Source organism: Zophobas morio, unplaced genomic scaffold (genome assembly GCF_036711695.1).
Source record: "Zophobas morio isolate AGI-343-1 ecotype UQ-CSIRO unplaced genomic scaffold, CSIRO_AGI_Zmor_V1 ptg000031l, whole genome shotgun sequence".
Taxonomy (NCBI): Eukaryota; Metazoa; Arthropoda; class Insecta; order Coleoptera; family Tenebrionidae; genus Zophobas; species Zophobas morio.
This window is the reverse complement of record NW_026972136.1, coordinates 4,672,087-4,691,070: the sequence shown is the minus strand read 5'-3', so window position 1 is coordinate 4,691,070 and position 18,984 is coordinate 4,672,087. Positions and strand designations below refer to the sequence as shown.

The window sequence follows — 18,984 nt, the reverse complement described above, 5'->3', positions numbered from 1 at the left end:
AGTTGTCTATTCTTGACTTTTAAAGTGTTATATGTTCGCTTATTTCCATCGATGAAACAACAGTCTAAGGTGTTAATCTGCTGCTAGATACCATTTGAAAAGTGGAAGTGGAAATGACTTGGAAGATCGTAGAAAAAAATACTTGCAGTATCTGCAAGAAAAAAGTGGATAATAAAGTGCGCATTAAATTTATCAGCGACTGCAGAGTATTCCCATGATGCCGTGATTATTATCTTCTGGACAAAGTCGTGAAAACGTACTCTCACAGAAATTTATTAGCTGCTATAAACCATGTCACTTAAACTATATCGCTGCTGAGTTATATAATAACTATTAAACATTTCTGTAAAATAATAGACTAGTGTTTAGTTAAATTGAGAGTTGTGACTCCAAAACTAAATTACAACATTATTTATTTCAGGTTAATTTATTCTTGACACAAAAAAATAATACAGAAAATGAATACATTAAAATGCATACAGTGCACAAAGAACCCAAACCGAGTAAATAACAGAACCAGTAGTAACGCCAACAAAGAGCTCTCCATCAGACGCATTCTCTTTGTTATGTAAAGCAACACGTGGATTCGCTCGCCATAACCACAGCTTAATCGATACGGTAGAGCTTTATTACTTAAATGTCAAATTGCTCTGACAATCACACACTACTGTCAACCAAAAAAATGTGAAAATGATAAGAATTCGATAATGTTCGAGTGTAATAAGCATCACCACCACTGGAAAAGTACCGAATAAATGCAAAATACGTAAATTCAGTGTGTTCTGTACCTGACAAAGTATTAAAAGTTGGTAAATATTGTTTGTACATTGTATAGGTTAGAAATGGTTGTCATGCACAAAACACAACAGAGACCGCTATTATTGTACTTAATTGAACAAAAATGTGTAACGTAGATCTAATTTATCGAATTTTAACTTGTTAAGAGAAAAACGGTACAAAGATGATGAGTGGGAGCGTTAAATATGCTGTTTTCAGCGGTTGTTGTGCTTCGGCAGCCAGTATATTCGGGAAGTTGTCTGGGTTGCCTATGTTCGAGGTAAATAATTTTGTTTGAAAAGTATGAATTTCTTTGTGAGTTTATTATATTTGTAGGGATTATTTATCGTAAGAGTATTATTCTTCATTTTTATGTTAATTTGTAATGCAGGAGTATGGACACTATTTGTTAAGGCATTACAAAACGTGGAATCATCTCTAACAGCAACTGTGATTAGTGCAGCCTCTAACTATTGTATGTCTGTAAGTTTATAGATGTGGTTGTAATTTCGTTATTGATTTTATTAATTTTTAAGGCTATCACTGGGTTTTTTATTTTTGGAGAAATAACAACTTTAATATGGTGGTCAGGCATGTTTATTATTATAACCGGACTACTGCTTATTGTAACAGATCAACCAAAGGAAGACATTCCCTGTTCAAAAACTTCGTAATTTGTAAATAAATAAATAAATAAATAAATAAATTGTTTTACAAAGCTAAATTTCTTCACCACCTGTACGTTCCTCCAACGTGCCAAGTGGGTTTGGCCTTGTTGGGTCCGCGAATGACTTTCCCCCATCCTGCATTAAAGTCGTGGTCTTTTCCTTTATGGCTAACTTCAACATTCCCTCTGGTGTTTCCGCTATCGTCCCGTCCAAGATTGGGGTTTACCGACCATCCACCATTTTGTTGAGGGCCGTTGGGTACCCCAGCACCACCAGGTTGGAGAGAACGCCTGACGCGCTCCAACTCGTAACCTTCTTCTGGAGAGTACTCTTCATAAACATCTTCAAACTGTTGAGGAGACCGTCTAACTCGATAGAATTCTCCGGCGATGAGAGCTGGTGATTGGGCTTCATCATGGAGGTCGAGTTGATGTCGGTGTTGTTGGTACGGCGAATTTTGTCGGAAATAGTATTCGTGGGACGGAATTAATGCAGAGGTGGCTGCAACGAGTGCAACCAGAAGGAAAGTGCTGATTTTGAGCATTTTGGATTAAGATTGGCGATTTGATGTTGTTTAGACGGGTTCACTACGGACTGATAAAAAGTATCAACATTTCGTCGATTTTATACATGCTTGTGGTGATAGAGAAAGTCGAACACTTGTGAGGCTGGGAATCGGGGATGTCCGAATGAGCTGTAATGCATTTTTGATTACCACAGAAGTTTATCTTATAATGATTATAATGGTTTTTTCGACAAAAATAAACCCGATATCACAGAATGTAAACAAAGTATTTGCAAATGTTGTTGTTGTATATGCTTGCATGGTATAACATCTGGTTTTTACTAAGTGTATCCGTGAATGATTAAATAATAAATTAATAATAATAAATCAGTTTTTTTTTTCAAAAACTTCACTCAGGACGAATTGTTTGTGTTAGTTTCAAACATAAGGATAATAAATTATGTAAATAGTTTATATTTGGTTAAGTGAAGAAAATTTTAATTACAAAATACTTACCTACATTTAACAAAAGTGCTAAATATAACTTATTATTTATTAATATCAGCATAAGGCGACCTTGACACCTAACGTTTCTTATTCACTCTAATAATAATAAATTCCACATGCATCTACTTTTTTTCCGGAGCAATGTACTTCACATCAACTGTAACTCATTATCTATTCAACTGTGCGTACGCTTTGTCTGTAATTTTTGTTTACAATTAACACATATTTGTTTATTACAACAGTTAAGCGTAATTGCTCACGAACTCAGTGAAAACATTATCTTTTCTGTGATAAAAAACTTCGGATTTCTTTGGTAATCCCCTTTCTTAGTTTAAAGTGGTGAATATATAAACTGAAACTCTCTTTTCACACCACATCGTCTTCAGCTGTCCAACCAGTAGAGTCAACAATCACACAAAGTAAGAATATTTTACACATATAAAAAACACGTAGACTAACTTGTTTTTCAAATTTTTCAGATGTATGCCAAAATCTCAATTCTTCTTGTGGCCTTAGCTGCCGTCTCTGCCATACCTTATTCCGAGTACCAGTACGACCCCGAAGTCCAGGACGCTTACGAGGAATATTCTCCCGAAGAACTCTATGAAATCCATCGTATCAGACGTTCTCTTCAAGGAGGAGCACCCAATTTCCCTCAACCTTCCCAGCAAAATGGAGGGTGGCAGGTGAGCCCTGATCTGGGAAGAGACGATAAAGGAAACACCAGAGGTCAAATTGAAATTCAAAACAAAGGAAAAGACCACGACTTTAATGCTGGATGGGGAAAAGTGATTCGAGGACCCAACAAGGCCAAACCCACGTGGCACGTTGGAGGAACCTACAGGTGGTGAAGAAGGAAATGTTGATTGAAGTTGTTCCTATTGTTTATTTATTTTTTATTTTATGAATAAAGATTATTAGTAGAAATGTAACTCTTCTTATTTATGACGTTCATATTTACATTTTGCAAATTTTGATTAAATTATTATTATCTGGATAAAAATATATTTATTTAAAAAATCTGCATTATTTAGACATTTTTGTAGGCGAAATGCTTGTTTTAAGTCAATTTCTTTTCCGTTTAGTTTTTCTTTAAAATAGAAAATAAAAAAAAGCTCTTGATTCTGTGATATACTGCATATTTTAAAAAATACCGAAATCTAGATATTTAAAAAGTCTATTTATTCAGAAGCAAAAATTTGTAAGACAGACACACAGACACACGGAAACGGGAGGCCTATTTCTTCGTACTCTAGGGGTCATGAAAAGTCGAGAAATGTAAAAGTAGAGACGGACTTAATTACAACAATGACTTAATAAATTTTACGAAGAGCTAGACCATCGTTACAGGGCAATAAATGAAATTATTTCATTTTTAAAATGGTTTGACGACGAATGAAAAATTCATCACAATTGATCTTGGGATGGATATGTGTCGGGCTTAATTTTTGGTTTGTTTTTTTCTAAGTATACATGGTATTCTTTCAACAATACAATACTCGAAAACATGTTTTTTATTTTTTGTAGAGAAATAAGGATTTTGCAATTAAGCTCCTCCCCATTTTCTTAATATGTAATATAGTCATCTTTTCGCAACAAGAAACTTAAAACATGTTTAAAATCGTAAATTTGTATAAGGAAATATCGATTTTGAAATTACGCTCCTCCCTTCGGCTTACGACGAATAAAAAATATCATCAGAATTGAGAGAGGGCGGGTGGGCGGGGCTTATATTTGGCTCTTTTTCTTAATATACATAGCCATCTTTTGATAACAATTAACTTAAAACATGGTTAAAATGGTTAAAATGATTTTACAACTATGGGGCCATTTTAAACATGTTTTAAGTTTCATGTTGTGAATAGAAGTCTACACATATTAAAACAAAAAGGCAAAATGTAAGCCCGCCCACCCGCCCTCTCTCAATCGTGATAATTTTTTTTTAATTGCCGTGAACCAAGGGATCGAGCTTAACTGCAAAATACTTATTTTTTTACAAGAAATTAAAAACATGTTTTTGGGTATCGTGTTGTTCAAAAAATACTATGTATATTAAGAAAAAAAGGCAAAATATAAACCCCGCCTACCCACCCCGTCTCAATTGTGAGGATTTTTTTATTCTTAGAAACTTAAGACACATTTAAAATGGTAAATTTTTGTAAGAAAATATCGATTTTACAATTAATCTCCGCCCCTCGGCTTACGACGAATAAAAAAAATCATCAGAATTGAGATCGGGCGGGTGGGCGGGGCTTATATTTGGCTCTTTTTTTTCTTAATATGCATAGCCATCTTGTGATAACCAGAAACTTAAAAACATGGTTAAAATGGTTTTTGTAAGGAAATATGGATTTTGCAACTGTGGAGCCATTTTAAACATGTTTTAAATTTCATGTTGTCAATAGAAGTCTACAGATATTAAAACAAAAGGGCAAAATGTAAGCCCGCCCACCCGCCCTGTCTAAATTGTGATAATTTTTTTTTATTCACCGTGAACCAAGGGACGAAGCTTAGCCGCAAAATACTTATTTCTTTACAAGAAATTAAAAACATGTTTTTGAGTATCGTGTTGTTCAAAGAATACTATGTATACTAGGAAAAAAAAAGGCGAAGTATAAACCCCGCCCACCCACCCCGTCTCAATTGTGAGGATTTTTTTATTCTTAGAAACTCAAGACATGTTTAAAATGGTAAATTTTTGTAAGAAACTATTAATTTTACAATTAAGCTCCGCCCCTCGGCTTATGACGAATAAAAAAAAAATCATCAGAATTGAGATGGGGTGGGTGGGCGGGGCTTATGTTTGGCCCCTTTTTCTTAATATACATAGCCATCTTTCCATAACAAGAAGCTCAAAACACGGTTAAAATAGTTTTTGTAAGGAAATATGGATTTTGCAACTATGGGGCCATTTTAAACATGTTTTAAGTTTCATGTTGTCAATAGAAGTCTACAGATATTAAAACAAAAAGGCAAAATGTTAGCCCGCCCACCCGCCCTGTCTCAATTCTGATGATTTTTTTTATTTGCCGTGTACCAAGGAACGAAACTTAACTGCAAAATAAAAGATAAGATACTCAAAAACATGTTTTTAATTTCTCGTAGAGAAATAAGGATTTTGCAGTTAAGTTCCGTCCCCTTGGCTCACGACGAATAAAAAAAATCAACACAATTGAGATAGGGTGGGCGGGGCTACATTTTGCCTTTTTTCTTAGTTTTTAAAATCTGTGGAATTTTTGAAAGCTTTTAGAGTATCTGTAAGTGTTTGACTCCTAGGAGCTCTTGTTATTCCTCGAAGTTTTAAAGATTATTTTGTCTTTTAAATTTTTTGAGTTCCAGTCTTTGGGATCTTTGTGGATTATGGATTTTTTGAAGTTTTGCAAGTCCTACAGGTCCTATTTTTCTAGGAATTTTAAGCGAACCATGTACTCTGGAGAAACTTGGGAATCGAGAAAATCTTCTAAAATTCCAATATCTCCATGACCCTCGAAAACTTGAGAATTCTCGTAATATTTGCGGGATCCAAAAAAAAAAAACAAATTTAGTCAACTGATATAGTAGATGGTAAAGCGCTAACTAAAATTTGACTGATCACCTCACTAAAAATGTAGTAACGTCATCTCAAAATTTTGCGTAGTAAATGCTATTTAAACTTTATAAAATAATACATATAGTGGCACATTCATATACCTGTGGTGTATGAATCTGCCTTGAGTTTTATTTTACCTTAGATTTACAAATACAAATCTTTGCAAAGAAGATGAACTTTAACTTAAAAAATGCAAAACCGACTGCCCTAAAATTTCATATAGTTAATAAATGTTATCTAAAATATTGTGTTTTGTAGTGGTCTCCTATAACTTACTTAACATTAATGTAAAGCGACCTTGACACCTAACATCTCATAAACATATAACAGTTTACACAATGCGAGTGTTTTTTTTGTCGCATCAAACCGGAGCAATGTACTTCACATCTAAAATTGCTCATTATCATTTTAAAACTCTTGATTCATCATTCATAACAAAAAAAAATAAATAAATAAATCTGATGCAAATTCCCAATCTCTGAGTGAAATGGAATTCCTTGTATTATACAATTAACAACTATTCACTTACTTTTTACAACAGTTAAGCGTAATTACCCACTGATAGGATGAAATAATTATCTCTTTTATGATAAGACATTTGTACAGAAGAGCTACAAACTTTGGTAATCCCCTTTTTCGAATCCGGAGTAGTGGCTATATAATGTGAAAGCGCTCTTCTCTCATCAGAGCATCTTAAACCGTCCAATCTTCCACATACTAATTAAGTGATTACGAAGACCTCAAGGCAGCTACAAAGTAAGAATATATATTTTTTAATTAAATAAAAATAATAGTAAAAAATTGCGTTTGCTTTCAGATGTATGCCAAAATCGTAATTCTCCTAGTGGCCTTAGCTGCCGTCTCTGCCATACCTGACTCCGAGTACCAGTACGACCCCCAAGTCCAAGACGTTTACGAGGAATTGTCTCCCGAAGAGATCTATGAAATCCATCGGATCAGACGTTCTCTTCAAGGAGGAGCTCCCAATTTCCCTCAACCTTCCCAGCAAAATGGTGGATGGCAGGTGAGCCCTGATCTGGGAAGGGACGATAAAGGAAACACCAGAGGCCAAATTGAAATTCAAAACAAAGGAAAAGACCACGACTTTAATGCTGGATGGGGAAAAGTGATTCGAGGACCCAACAAGGCCAAACCCACGTGGCACGTTGGGGGAACCTACAGGTGGTGAAGAAGGAAATGTTGGTTGAATTTGTTCCTATCGTTTATTTATTTTTTATTTTATGAATAAAGTTTATTAGTAGATATGTAACTCTTCTTATTTATGACGTTGATATTCCAAAAATTTTACAAAAACTCGACCGGGCCGATTTAGTTGTTACATTACAAAAATTGAGATTTTTTTGATTAAATGATCTGGATAAAAATGTATTTATTTAAAAAATCTGCATTATTTAAACGTTTTTGTAGGTGAGATGCTTGTTTTAAGCCAAGGCAAATTTCTATTCCGTTTAGTTTTTTATTTAAAATAAAAAGTAAAAAAAGCTCTTAATCCTGTGATATACTGTATATTTTAAAAGATACCGAAATCTAGATATTAAAAAGGGGTCTATTTATTCAGAAGAAAAGATTTGTGTAAGGTTACTGAACTTCAGACAGACAGACGGACAGACACAGACAGACGGAAACGGGAAGCCTATTTCCTCGTATTCTAGGGGTCATGAAAGGTCGAGAAATGTAAAAGTAGAGAGTCGGCCGACGGACTTAATTGCAATAATGTCTTAATAAATTTTATGAAGAACTAGACCATCGTTCCAGGGCAATAAATGAAATTATTTCATTTTTAAAATGGTAAATTTTTGTAGGAAAGTATCGATGTTGCAATTAGACTTCGCCCCTTTCATTCAAAATTGATCTTAGGATGGATATGGGTGGGGGTTAAATTTTGGCTTGTTTTTTTCTCAATAAAGATAGGTATTATTCTTTCAACAATACGATACTCAAAAACATGTTTTTTATTTCTTGTAGAGAAATAAGGATTTTGCAATTAAGCTTCTCCCCTTGGTTCACGACGAATAAAAAAATCATCGCAATTGAGATAGGGCGGGTGGGCGGGGTTACATTTTGCATTTTTTTCTTAATATGTATACCTAGTCATCTTTTCACAACAAGAAACTAAAACGTGTTTAAAATCGTAAATTTGTATAGGGAAATATCGATTTTGCAATTACGCTCCGCCCCTCGGTCTGACAACGAATGAAAAATTCATCACGGTTGCGATCGAGACGGGTGGGTGGGGCTTCTCTTTTAGTTTTCTTTTTTAATTAATACATTTAGTTTTCTTTGTATAACACAATTACTTAAGAACATATTTCACATGGTAATTTCTCGTACAAAAATAAGGATTTTACAATTAAGCTCCTCCCTTCGGCTTACGACGAATAAAAAAAAATCATCAGAATTGCGAAAGGGTGGGTGGGCAGCGCTTATATTTGGCCCTTTTTTTCTTAATATGCATAGCCATCTTTTGATAACAAGAAACTTAAAACATGGTTAAAATGGTTTTTGTAAGGAAATATGAATTTTGCAACTATGGGGCCATTTTAAACATGTTTTAAGTTTCATGTTGTCAGTTGAAGTCTACAGATATTAAAATAAAAAGGCAAAATATAAACCCGCCCACCCGCCCTGTCTCAATTGTGATATTTTTTTTTATTCGCCGTGAACCAAGAGACGAAGCTTAACTGCAAAATACTTATTTCTTTACAAGAAAATTAAAACATGTTTTTGAGTATCGTGTTGTTCAAAGATTACTATGTATATTAAGAAAAAAAAGGCAAAATATAAACTCCGCCCACCCACCACGTCTCAATTGTGAGGATTTTTTTATTCTTAGAAACTCAAGACAGCTTTAAAATGGTAAATTTTTGTAATTAAATATCGATTTTACAATTAAGCTTCGCCCCTCGGCTTACGACGAATAGAAAAAATCATCAGAATTGAGACGGGGCGGGTGGTCGGGGCTTATATTTGGCCCTTTTTTTCTTAATATGCATAGCCATCTTTTGATAACAAGAAACTTAAAACATAATTAAAATGGTTCTTGTAAGGAAATATGGATTTTGCAACTATGGGGCCATTTTAAACATGTTTTAAGTTGCATGTTGTCAATAGAAGTCTACTGATATTAAAACAAAAAGCAAAATGTAAGCCCGCCCACCCGCCCTGTCTCAATTGTGATGATTTTTTTTTATTCGCCGTGAACCAAGGGACGAAGCTTAACTGCAAAATACTTATTTCTTTACAAGAAATTAAAAACATGTTTTTGAGTATCGTGTTGTACAAAGAATACTATGTATATTAAGAAAAAAAGGCAAAATATAAACCCCGCCCGCGCACCCCGTTTCAATTGTGGGGATTTTTCTATTCTTAGAAACTCAAGGCACGTTTAAAATAGTAAATTTTTGTAAGAAAATATCGATTATACAATTAAGCTCCGCCCCTCGGCTTACGATGAATAAAAAAAATCATCAGAATTGAGATCGGGCGGGTGGGCGGGGCTTATATTTGTCCCTTTATTTCTTAATATACATAGCCATCTTTTCATAACAAGAAACTTAAAACATGGTTAAAATGGTTTTTGTTAGGAAATATGCATTTTGAAATTATGGGGCCATTTTAAACATGTTTTAAATTTCATGTTGTCAATAGAAGTCTACACATATTTAAACAACAAAGCAAAATGTATGCCCGCCCACCCGCCCTGTCTCAATTGTGATGATTTTTTTTATTCGCCGTGAACCAAGGGAGGGGTGGAGCTTAACTGCAAAATACTTATTTCTTTACAAGAAATTAAAAACATGTTTTTGAGTATCGTGTTCTTTAAAGAATACTATGTATATTAAGAAAAAAGGGCAAAATATAAACCCCGCCCACCCACCCCGTCTCAACTGTAAGGATTTTTTTTTTTCTTAGGAACTCAAGACACGTTTAAAATGGTAAATTGTTGTAAGAAAATATCGATTTTACAATTAAGCTCCGCCCCTCGGTTTATGACGAATAAAAAAAAATCATCAGAATTGAGATCGGGCGGGTGGGCGGGGCTTATATTTGGCCTTTTTTTTCTTAATATGCATAGCCATCTTTTGATAACAAGAAACTTAAAACATGGTTAAAATGGTTTTTGTTAGGAAATATGCATTTTGAAATTATGGGGCCATTTTAAACATGTTTTAAGTTTCATGTTGTCAATAGAAGTCTACACATATTTAAACAACAAAGCAAAATGTATGCCCGCCCACCCGCCCTGTCTCAATTGTGATGATTTTTTTTATTCGCCGTGAACCAAGGGAGGGGTGGAGCTTAACTGCAAAATACTTATTTCTTTACAAGAAATTAAAAACATGTTTTTGAGTATCGTGTTCTTCAAAGAATACTATGTATATTAAGAAAAAAGAGCAAAATATAAACCCCGCCCACCCACCCCGTCTCAACTGTAAGGATTTTTTTATTCTTAGGAACTCAAGACACGTTTAAAATGGTAAATTTTTGTAAGAAAATATCGATTTTACAATTAAGCTCCGCCCCTCGGTTTATGACGTATAAAAAAAAATCATCAGAATTGAGATCGGGCGGGTGGGCGGGGTTTATATTTGTCCCTTTTTTTCTTAATATACATAGCCATCTTTTCATAACAAGAAACTTAAAACATGGTTAAAATGGTTTTTGTTAGGAAATATGCATTTTGAAATTATGGGGCCATTTTAAACATGTTTTAAGTTTCATGTTGTCAATAGAAGTCTACACATATTTAAACTACAAAGCAAAATGTATGCCCGCCCACCCGCCCTGTCTCAATTGTGATGATTTTTTTTATTCGCCGTGAACCAAGGGAGGGGTGGAGCTTAACTGCAAAATACTTATTTCTTTACAAGAAATTAAAACATGTTTTTGAGTATCGTGTTGTTCAAAGGACACTACGTATATTAAGAAAAAAAGGCAAAATATAAACCCCGCCCACCCACCCCGTTTCAATTGTGAGGATTTTTTATTCGTAGAAACTTAAGACACATTTAAAATGGTAAATTTTTGTAAGAAAATATCGATTTTACAATTAAGCTCCGCCCCTCGGCTTACGACGAACAAAAAAAAATCATCAGAATTGAGACAGGGCGGGTGGGCGGGGCTTATATTTGGCCCCTTTTTTCTTAGTATTCTTTGAATAACACGAAATTCAAAAAAATGTGTTACATGGTAATTTCTTGTAGAGAAATATTAAGAATTTTGTATTTAAGTTCCAATTTGGCTCTCGAATATAAAAACAAATCATCACAATTGAGATAGGGTGGGTGGGCGGGGCTTATATTTTGCCTTTTCATTAGGGATAATCTCCGAAACTAGTGGACAGGTTGTTTGCGAAATTTTTAACTTGTTTTCAGAATATAGTTTTTGCAATCTTTAGTGAACTTTTGAATTTTTCCAAATCCTTAAGCCTTTAGAGTTTTTCTTGAAGTTTATAAAATCTGTGGAACTTTTGAAAGCGTTTAGAGCATCTGTATGTGTTTTGACTCTTAGGAACCCTTGTTTTTCTCGAAAGTTGTTATGTGTATTCTGTCTTTTAAATTTTTTGATTTAGAGTCTTCAAAATCCTTGTGGATTTTGGATTTTTTGAAGTCTTGCCAATCCTAGAGGTCCTACATTTCTAGAAATTTTAAACGAACAATGTACCTACTCTTGAGAAACATGGGAATCGTGAAAATCTTCTAAAATTGCATCATCCCCAGGGCCCTGTAAAACTTGAAAATTTTCGTGAAATTTTGAAAAGCTTTAAAATTCTTTGAATTTTGCAATCTCTGAAGCCCTTGGAGTCTTTGAACTTCTTTGGGTTCTTGGGGTTTTTGAAGTGCTCGAATGCAATTTGTACTCTTTGCAATTTTTGTAACTTCGCAGTCTTTACTTTTGAAGTTTTTTGTTCTTGGGATCATTTCTGAAAATTTTAAAATCTTTGGAATTTTTTGAAATCGTAGTCTTTTCGATTTCTTGTGCCTTAGAAGTCATTATAGTCCTCGAAATAATGAAATTTTTTCCTTATTCCTCATAAGGCCATGTACTCGCGATCCAAAAAAATATTCAATTGATATAGTAGATGGTAAAACGCTAACTAGAATTTGGCTGATCACATCACAAAAAAATGTAATGACGTCATCTCAAAATTTTGCATAGTAAACGGTATTTAAACTTTATAAAATATGTACTACATTTCGGTACCTGTAGTATATGAATCTGTCTTGACTTTCATTTTACCTTAGATTTCCAGATTTTTGCAAAAAAGATGAACTTTAACTTAAAAAAGTGCAAAACCGACTGCCCTAAAATTTTATGTAATAAGTTTTATCTAAAATATTGTGTTTTGTAGCAGTCCCCCATAAATTACTTAATATTAATGTAAAGCGACCTTGACACCTAATATCTCATAAACATATAACAGTTTACACAATGCGAGTGCTTTTTTTGTGCCATCGAACCGGAGCAATGTACTTCACATCTAAAATAACTCATTATCATTTCAAAACTTTTGATTCATCACCCACAACAAAAAAAAAATAAATAAATAAATCTGATGCAAATTCCCAGCCTCTGAGTGAAACGAAATTCCTTGTATATAATTAACAACTATTCGCTTACTTTTTTACAACGTTAAGCGTAACTGCCCATGATACGATGAAGTCATTATCTCATTTGTGATAAGATATTTAAAATTTTTGTACAGAAGAGCTACAAACTTTGGTAATCCCCGTTTTCGAATCCAGAGTAGTAGCTATATAATGTGAAAGCGCTCTTCTCTCATCACAGCATCTTAAACCGTCCAATCTTCCACTTCCTAATTAAGTGATTACGAAGACTTCAAGGCAGCTACAAAGTAAGAAGATATATTTTTTAATTAAATAAAAATAAAAGTAAAAAATTACGTTTGTTTTCAGATGTATGGCAAAATCGTAATTCTCCTAGTGGCCTTAGCTGCCGTCTCTGCCATACCTTACTCCGAGTACCAGTACGACCCCGAAGTCCAAGACGTTTACGAGGAATTGTCTCCCGAAGAGATCTATGAAATCCATCGCATCAGACGGTCTCTTCAAGGAGGAGCTCCCAATTTCCCTCAACCTTCCCAGCAAAATGGAGGGTGGAAGGTGAGTCCTGATCTGGGAAGGGACGATAAAGGAAACACCAGAGGTCAAATTGAAATTCAAAACAAAGGAAAAGACCACGACTTTAATGCTGGATGGGGAAAGGTTATTCGAGGACCCAACAAGGCCAAACCCACTTGGCACGTTGGAGGTACCTACAGGTGGTGAAGAAGGAAATGTCGATGAAAGTTGTTCCTGTTGTTTTATTTATGATTTTTGTATAAATTTATTTATTTATTTAAATTTTTTGTAAGTTAATAATGTAAAATTGAAAACAGTTTTGTATCAAGTAGCGGTGCCAAATAATAATAAAGATAATACTATATAATTATAAACAAGTGTTTACTGTTCCAACGAACATTTTTTGTTATAGCGTTAATTTTACGAATTTTTGTAAAAAAATATTTACCTACTGATTCGTCTGAAGTAAGAACTTTCTTCTGAAAACTGATATAATCTATAGAATTAATAGGAATTTAACAAATTTCCTAAAATTTTAATTTATTTGAGGGCACATCAAAAATAATAGCAAATTAGAAATTTACTTCTACACGAAAACAAAAATAGAATAAAATAAAAAACACGAAAATATCCTCGGCTACATTAATAAAAATATTCTTGTTTTTTGTGTTTAATTAAGTCACGCCGTCAAGATAAAGACTTAGGTGACGAAGAAAGGCGACAAAAAGTACTACAAATAGTAGTCACTATACAAGAGGGAGAAAGACGACAAAAAGTGTATAAAAATGTCACAAAAAAAAACGAGAACACAAAAAAAGGCTACAACACCTAACTACTGACACCTAATAAAATTAAACAAAGTGAATAATAATTTTAAAAAATTGCCTAACTGCTCAAACTTTGTAAATACCTCTTTCAAAACAAATTGAACTATCCACACAAAATCTTTTTATCTTCAAGATAAAACATTTTTAGCAAGCTCATCGGTTATTCCCAAAAACCGTTCGCACCACAGCTGCACTTTACTCACTATAAATAAATAAATTACAAAATTCATTTTCGCTATCAGCTGCTTTACACTTCAAACAACAACAAACCAAATACTAAAACAACTAAAATAGTCAAAATCGGTCAACTTTTTGTTCTTGTAACTCTGGTAATTATTGCATGTGCAAATCCTGTAAGAGAAGTCCGTCCAACAAGACCCTAATAACCAGTAAGGAAACCAAAATCAAAACGGTCCGTGGGTTTTTAAACCAGATCTTGGTAGGAGCGAGGATGGAAATACGAGGGGTCAGATAAAAATCGAGGATAAGCGCAAAGACTCAACAAGGGCCAAGAAACGTGGTACATCGAGGGGAAATTTACCTGGGGCGAAATTTAAATGAATATTCAGTTATGCTACGTTTTTTTTTGTTATATTGTGAATGTGTATAATTAATAAATAATCTGAGTTACTTTAATTAAAAAAAAATGTTTTCTAAGATGCATGAGGTGACGAATGTGTTTCAAGACAGAGGGAAGTTCGGTCGTTGCTTATTGTAGTGCTGATCACAGTTAATCAAAATAAATCACATTTACCGCATAAACGCTGCCAGCTGGTATGGGAATACCCAACCAGTTCGTGGGAAGCATTCTGTCTCGAAAATGCAGCTGTTGTTGAAGGAATCTGACACGGGTATTCACCCAACTTTGAACTGCCATAATTTTTAGGGCGTTTAATATTTATTATTACGTTTTTGTCTATTTACTTTAAGTATCAATTAATTTCAGAATACTCTTGACACTGAATTATCTCCTAAACTTGACAATTATTCTCTCATTTGCGACCAACTAATTTTACTGAGTACCTTACAAATTCTCGTTTTTATTCACAGGGCAATGTACTTCCCACCTGTCAATCCCCATATCGTAAAAAATTCATTACTCTAGAGAAATCCATTGTTCACTCACGAGAAACTCACGTTTAAACGAACGTGTTTTACGACGACTCAGATTACCTGCAATCACGTAGTTTTCGCTTTTTATAGTCATTAGGTCTCGCAAATTCAGTGAAATTATTACTTCTGCAGTCAAGCGGGGTCTTTGTCACTTTATCAAAGAAAGGTGAATCAGTGTGAAACTGCGGTGATTCCCTTTTCCAAACGGCTGCAGATATAAAAGCGAGTTCAACACTCGGCACCTCAGAACATTTGCGGTGTGACTTCCTCAACGACTCTTCTAATCATCCACACAGCCACGACGTAAGTAATTTTAATTTAACTCATACTAACTGGTTATTAATCTATTTTTTTTTTTTTTTTTGATAGATGTACGGAAAAGCTGTTATTCTTCTTGCGGCGCTAGTTGCCGTTTCTGCCATTCCTATGTTCGAATACCAGTACGTCCCTGAAGTCGAAGACGTCTTCGAAGTTTACTCTCCTGAAGAAGTCTACGAGTTGCATCGTGTCAGACGTTCGCTGCAACCAGGAGCTCCCAATGTTCCCCAGCCTGGTCAACAACAAAATGGTGGATGGTCCGTAAACCCCGACCTCGGAAGGGACGAGGATGGAAACACCAAGGGCCAAATCGAAGTTAATCATAAAGGACAGGACCACGATTTTAACGCTGGATGGGGAAAAGTTATTCGTGGACCCAACAAGGCGAAACCCACGTGGCACGTTGGAGGAACCTTCAGGTGGTGAAGGGATTTAACGTGAAGATGTGTTCGTAATATTGTTTGTGATATTTTTTAAAAATGTGTACTTAAATATTTATTTTTTAATAAAAGGATAATAGACTATTACATTTGTTTTAATAGATTATTGTAAAAATGGTACGAAATTAGGATTTCGTCATATAATGCAGTAATACAAAAGTAGTGACCAAAAATGGGTATTAACGAACTGTTCTGTTGCCAATCTTAAATTAATGTTCAAAATTTATAACAAAATTTGGAATGAATTAAAAATAAATTTTTAAAATAAAATCCCAAGAATTGCAATATTTGACTTTGGCGACTTACGCAAAATGGTAGGAATTTTCGAAGAACTGAAGCCCTAAAAGACTTCAAAGGACTAAAAGCGACAAAAGAAATTAATTTGTTTAATTGCGCAGACTCTTAAGGAAAGGTAAAAAAATTCGTGGAGGAGGGTTTCGAAAGATTGAATTTTTGGCGAAATTGTGTAGAAATCTTCCAAAGATTCTGGCTGTCCAAAAATTATGAAAAAAATCGCGCAAACACAGGAATGATGGGTTTATTAAGGAAAATAATCCTAAGACGATACGACTACTGACTTTCGATATATTCAGTTTCGAAATCAATTTTTCAAAATATCTCAAGATTTATCATATTTCATTTTGGCGTTTTTGGAAAAATGGCAGGAATTTGTGATGAACGGAAGCCGTAAAAGACTTCAGGGTATCAAAAGAAACAAAATAATCTTCTCTGGTTACGTTTCGAAAGTGCTTGAGGAAGGTGTTAAAATTTCATACATGTGGAATTTTCAAAATTGAGATTTTCGTGAAATTGCCTAAAAATCCTCAAAAAATTCTGGAAGACAGATTTCAACGAGCTGAAGCCAAAAATGTAGCACATCGGAGGTACCGGACCAAGATTGAGGGCTATCATCGAAAATTCCTTAGTAATCGTGGCATTTTTGTTAAGGACGTATTTACCTCGATTTCGGAAAAACTGGCTACTCGAAAATTATAAAAAAAAATCATGCTCACGCAAGAATGATGGTTTTATTAGGGAAAGTAGTTCCAAGTCGATACAACGACTAGTCCTCAAAATATGCGGTTCCAAAATCGAATTTTTAAAATATCTTAAAAATTGCCTTATTTCACTTTGTCGATTTTGGAAAAATGGTAAGAATTTTCACAAAACTGTAACCGGAAACACTTCAAGCGATTCACATCAATAAAAAATTTCCTTGCTCAATTTCGAAGATGCTCGAGAGAAAGTCAGAAATTTTAAAATCGAGGATACTGAAAAATTGGACATTTGGCTAAGTTACCTACGAATCCAAAAAAATTCTGGAAATAGATTGCGACGAGTTCAATTGAAAATCAAACCATCTTGATGATCACAGTCCAAGCTTGAGTGCTATCGTTGAAAATATGGGAGCAATCGTGGTATTTTTGTTAACGAGGTATTTAGAAGGATTCGGGAAAACCGGGGGCCCAAAAATGATGAAAAAAAATCATGTTTACCTAGAAATGATGCATCTGTCAGAGAAAATAATCCCAACTTTGTACGACGATTAGTTTTTAAGATATTCGGTTTCAAAATCAGATTTTAAAATACCTCAAAAATTGCTATATTTCATTTTACTGATTTCGGAAAAGTGGTAGAAATTTTCGAAGAACTAAAGGCTTATATAAAATTAGGGAAATCAAATATATAAAAAAATTGAAATTGTAGGTGGATTCTATTATAGATACACATGATAAAGAAATCAAAACTGTTCACAATTTAACTGAAAAATCGACTGCTCTCCCCCTTAAAATTTGTTAAAGTGGTCGTAAACATGATAAATCGCAATTCTTTTTTCAGATTACGAACAGCTCACATAAAATATACATACATAATTGGACAACAATCGGTATAGTAGTTTCGGAGATTTTCTCTCTAATTAAAATTGACACCGACGATAGGCATACGTAAACGGAAAACCACTATTTCGTGCTCTTACGTTGACAAAATATGAATGTAGCATGTCAAATTATTTTGTTTTCTACCATATATTTCATGTCAGTGATATCGTATGATGCATGCATAGAACTCATTCTTCTTTATTTAAGAATTAATTACCATTGCACTTTCAAATCGCGTGCTTTCGAGAAAAATCACGTATATTTAAAAATACATGAATGTTACTTGTAATGACGTAATTTTCGTTGTTTTTCTTTTCTTTATCAGAAATATTATTTCCCCAATCAAGCGGTGTCTTTAAAATTTAATCGAAGAAAGGTGAATCAACTCGCAACTGCGGTGATCCCCGATTCCACACGGTTACAGGTATAAAAGTATCTTCTCCAATTCTCTACCTCAGAACAACGTTTGTACTCTAAACTACGTTTTTGACGAGTCTTCTGCTCTTCTACGCAATCACAGGGTGAGTTTTTGATTAAATACATCTAAAAGTTAGTATTTCAAGATAAAACATAAAATTCGCCAAAAACTAACATTTTATCTACTTTTCTTTCAGATGTACGGAAAACTTGTCATTCTTCTTGTGGCACTAGTTGCCGTTTCTGCCATTCCTGTGTCCGAATACCAGTACGACCCTGAAGTCGAAGACGTCTTCGAAGTTTACTCTCCTGAAGAAGTCTACGAATTGCGTCGCGTCGGACGTTCCCTTCAACCAGGAGCTCCCAATGTTCCCCAGCCTGGTCAACAACAAAATGGTGGATGGTCCGTAAATCCCGACCTCGGAAGGGACGAGGATGGAAACACCAAGGGCCAAATCGAAGTTAATCATAAGGGAAAAGACCACGATTTTAACGCTGGATGGGGAAAAGTTATTCGTGGACCCAACAAGGCGAAACCCACGTGGCACGTTGGAGGAACCTTCAGGTGGTGAAGGGATTTAACGTGAAGATGTGTTCGTAATATTGTTTGTGATATTTTTTGAAAATGTGTACTTATTTATTTTTTAATAAAAGGATAATAGACTATTTTATTTGTTTTGATACATAATTGCAAAAATGGTACGAAATTAGGATTTCGTCACGTAATGCAGTAATACAAAAGTAGTGACCAAAAATCGGTATTAACGAACTGTTCTATTGCCAATCTTAAATTAATGTTCAAAATTTATAACAAAATTTGAAATGAATTAAAATAAATTT

The 18,984-nt window shown here is 34.3% G+C and overlaps 3 protein-coding genes across 3 annotated transcripts; 2 read left to right on the top strand and 1 right to left on the bottom strand.

Annotated features, from left to right (window-relative positions):
- Positions 1 to 961: 961 nt before the first annotated feature.
- LOC135139590 (transmembrane protein 42) lies at positions 962 to 1,451 on the top strand. Its single transcript, XM_064069888.1, has 3 exons — positions 962 to 1,057; positions 1,114 to 1,260; positions 1,314 to 1,451. Exons 1-3 carry the CDS (start codon positions 962 to 964, stop codon positions 1,449 to 1,451), a joined length of 381 nt encoding a protein of 126 aa, XP_063925958.1.
- On the bottom strand, positions 1,352 to 2,105 carry LOC135139520 (acaloleptin A-like). Its single transcript, XM_064069782.1, has one exon. It carries the CDS (start codon positions 1,987 to 1,989, stop codon positions 1,507 to 1,509), a length of 483 nt encoding a protein of 160 aa, XP_063925852.1. The 5' UTR covers positions 1,990 to 2,105; the 3' UTR covers positions 1,352 to 1,506.
- A 671-nt stretch (positions 2,106 to 2,776) lies between these two features.
- LOC135139589 (acaloleptin A-like) lies at positions 2,777 to 18,790 on the top strand. The gene is made up of 7 exons (XM_064069886.1): positions 2,777 to 2,876; positions 2,937 to 3,305; positions 7,005 to 7,232; positions 13,126 to 13,353; positions 15,600 to 15,829; positions 18,152 to 18,248; positions 18,342 to 18,790. Exons 2-7 carry the CDS (start codon positions 2,937 to 2,939, stop codon positions 18,714 to 18,716), a joined length of 1,527 nt encoding a protein of 508 aa, XP_063925956.1. The 5' UTR covers positions 2,777 to 2,876; the 3' UTR covers positions 18,717 to 18,790.
- The last annotated feature ends 194 nt before the right edge of the window (positions 18,791 to 18,984 follow it).

Bases quoted from the DNA above. Each gene is read 5' to 3' on its own strand.
- LOC135139589 (XM_064069886.1), top strand. From the start codon at position 2,937: ATGTATGCCAAAATCTCAATTCTTCTTGTGGCCTTAGCTGCCGTCTCT. The intron at 7,233-13,125 runs TGAAGAAGGAAA...ATCCATCGCATC, and splicing joins TTGGGGGAACCTACAGGTGG to AGACGGTCTCTTCAAGGAGG. The intron at 18,249-18,341 runs GTGAGTTTTTGA...CTTTTCTTTCAG, and splicing joins CTCTTCTACGCAATCACAGG to ATGTACGGAAAACTTGTCAT.
- LOC135139590 (XM_064069888.1), top strand. From the start codon at position 962: ATGATGAGTGGGAGCGTTAAATATGCTGTTTTCAGCGGTTGTTGTGCT. The intron at 1,058-1,113 runs GTAAATAATTTT...TTATATTTGTAG, and splicing joins CTGGGTTGCCTATGTTCGAG to GGATTATTTATCGTAAGAGT. The intron at 1,261-1,313 runs GTAAGTTTATAG...TTAATTTTTAAG, and splicing joins CCTCTAACTATTGTATGTCT to GCTATCACTGGGTTTTTTAT.
- LOC135139520 (XM_064069782.1), bottom strand. From the start codon at position 1,989: ATGCTCAAAATCAGCACTTTCCTTCTGGTTGCACTCGTTGCAGCCACC.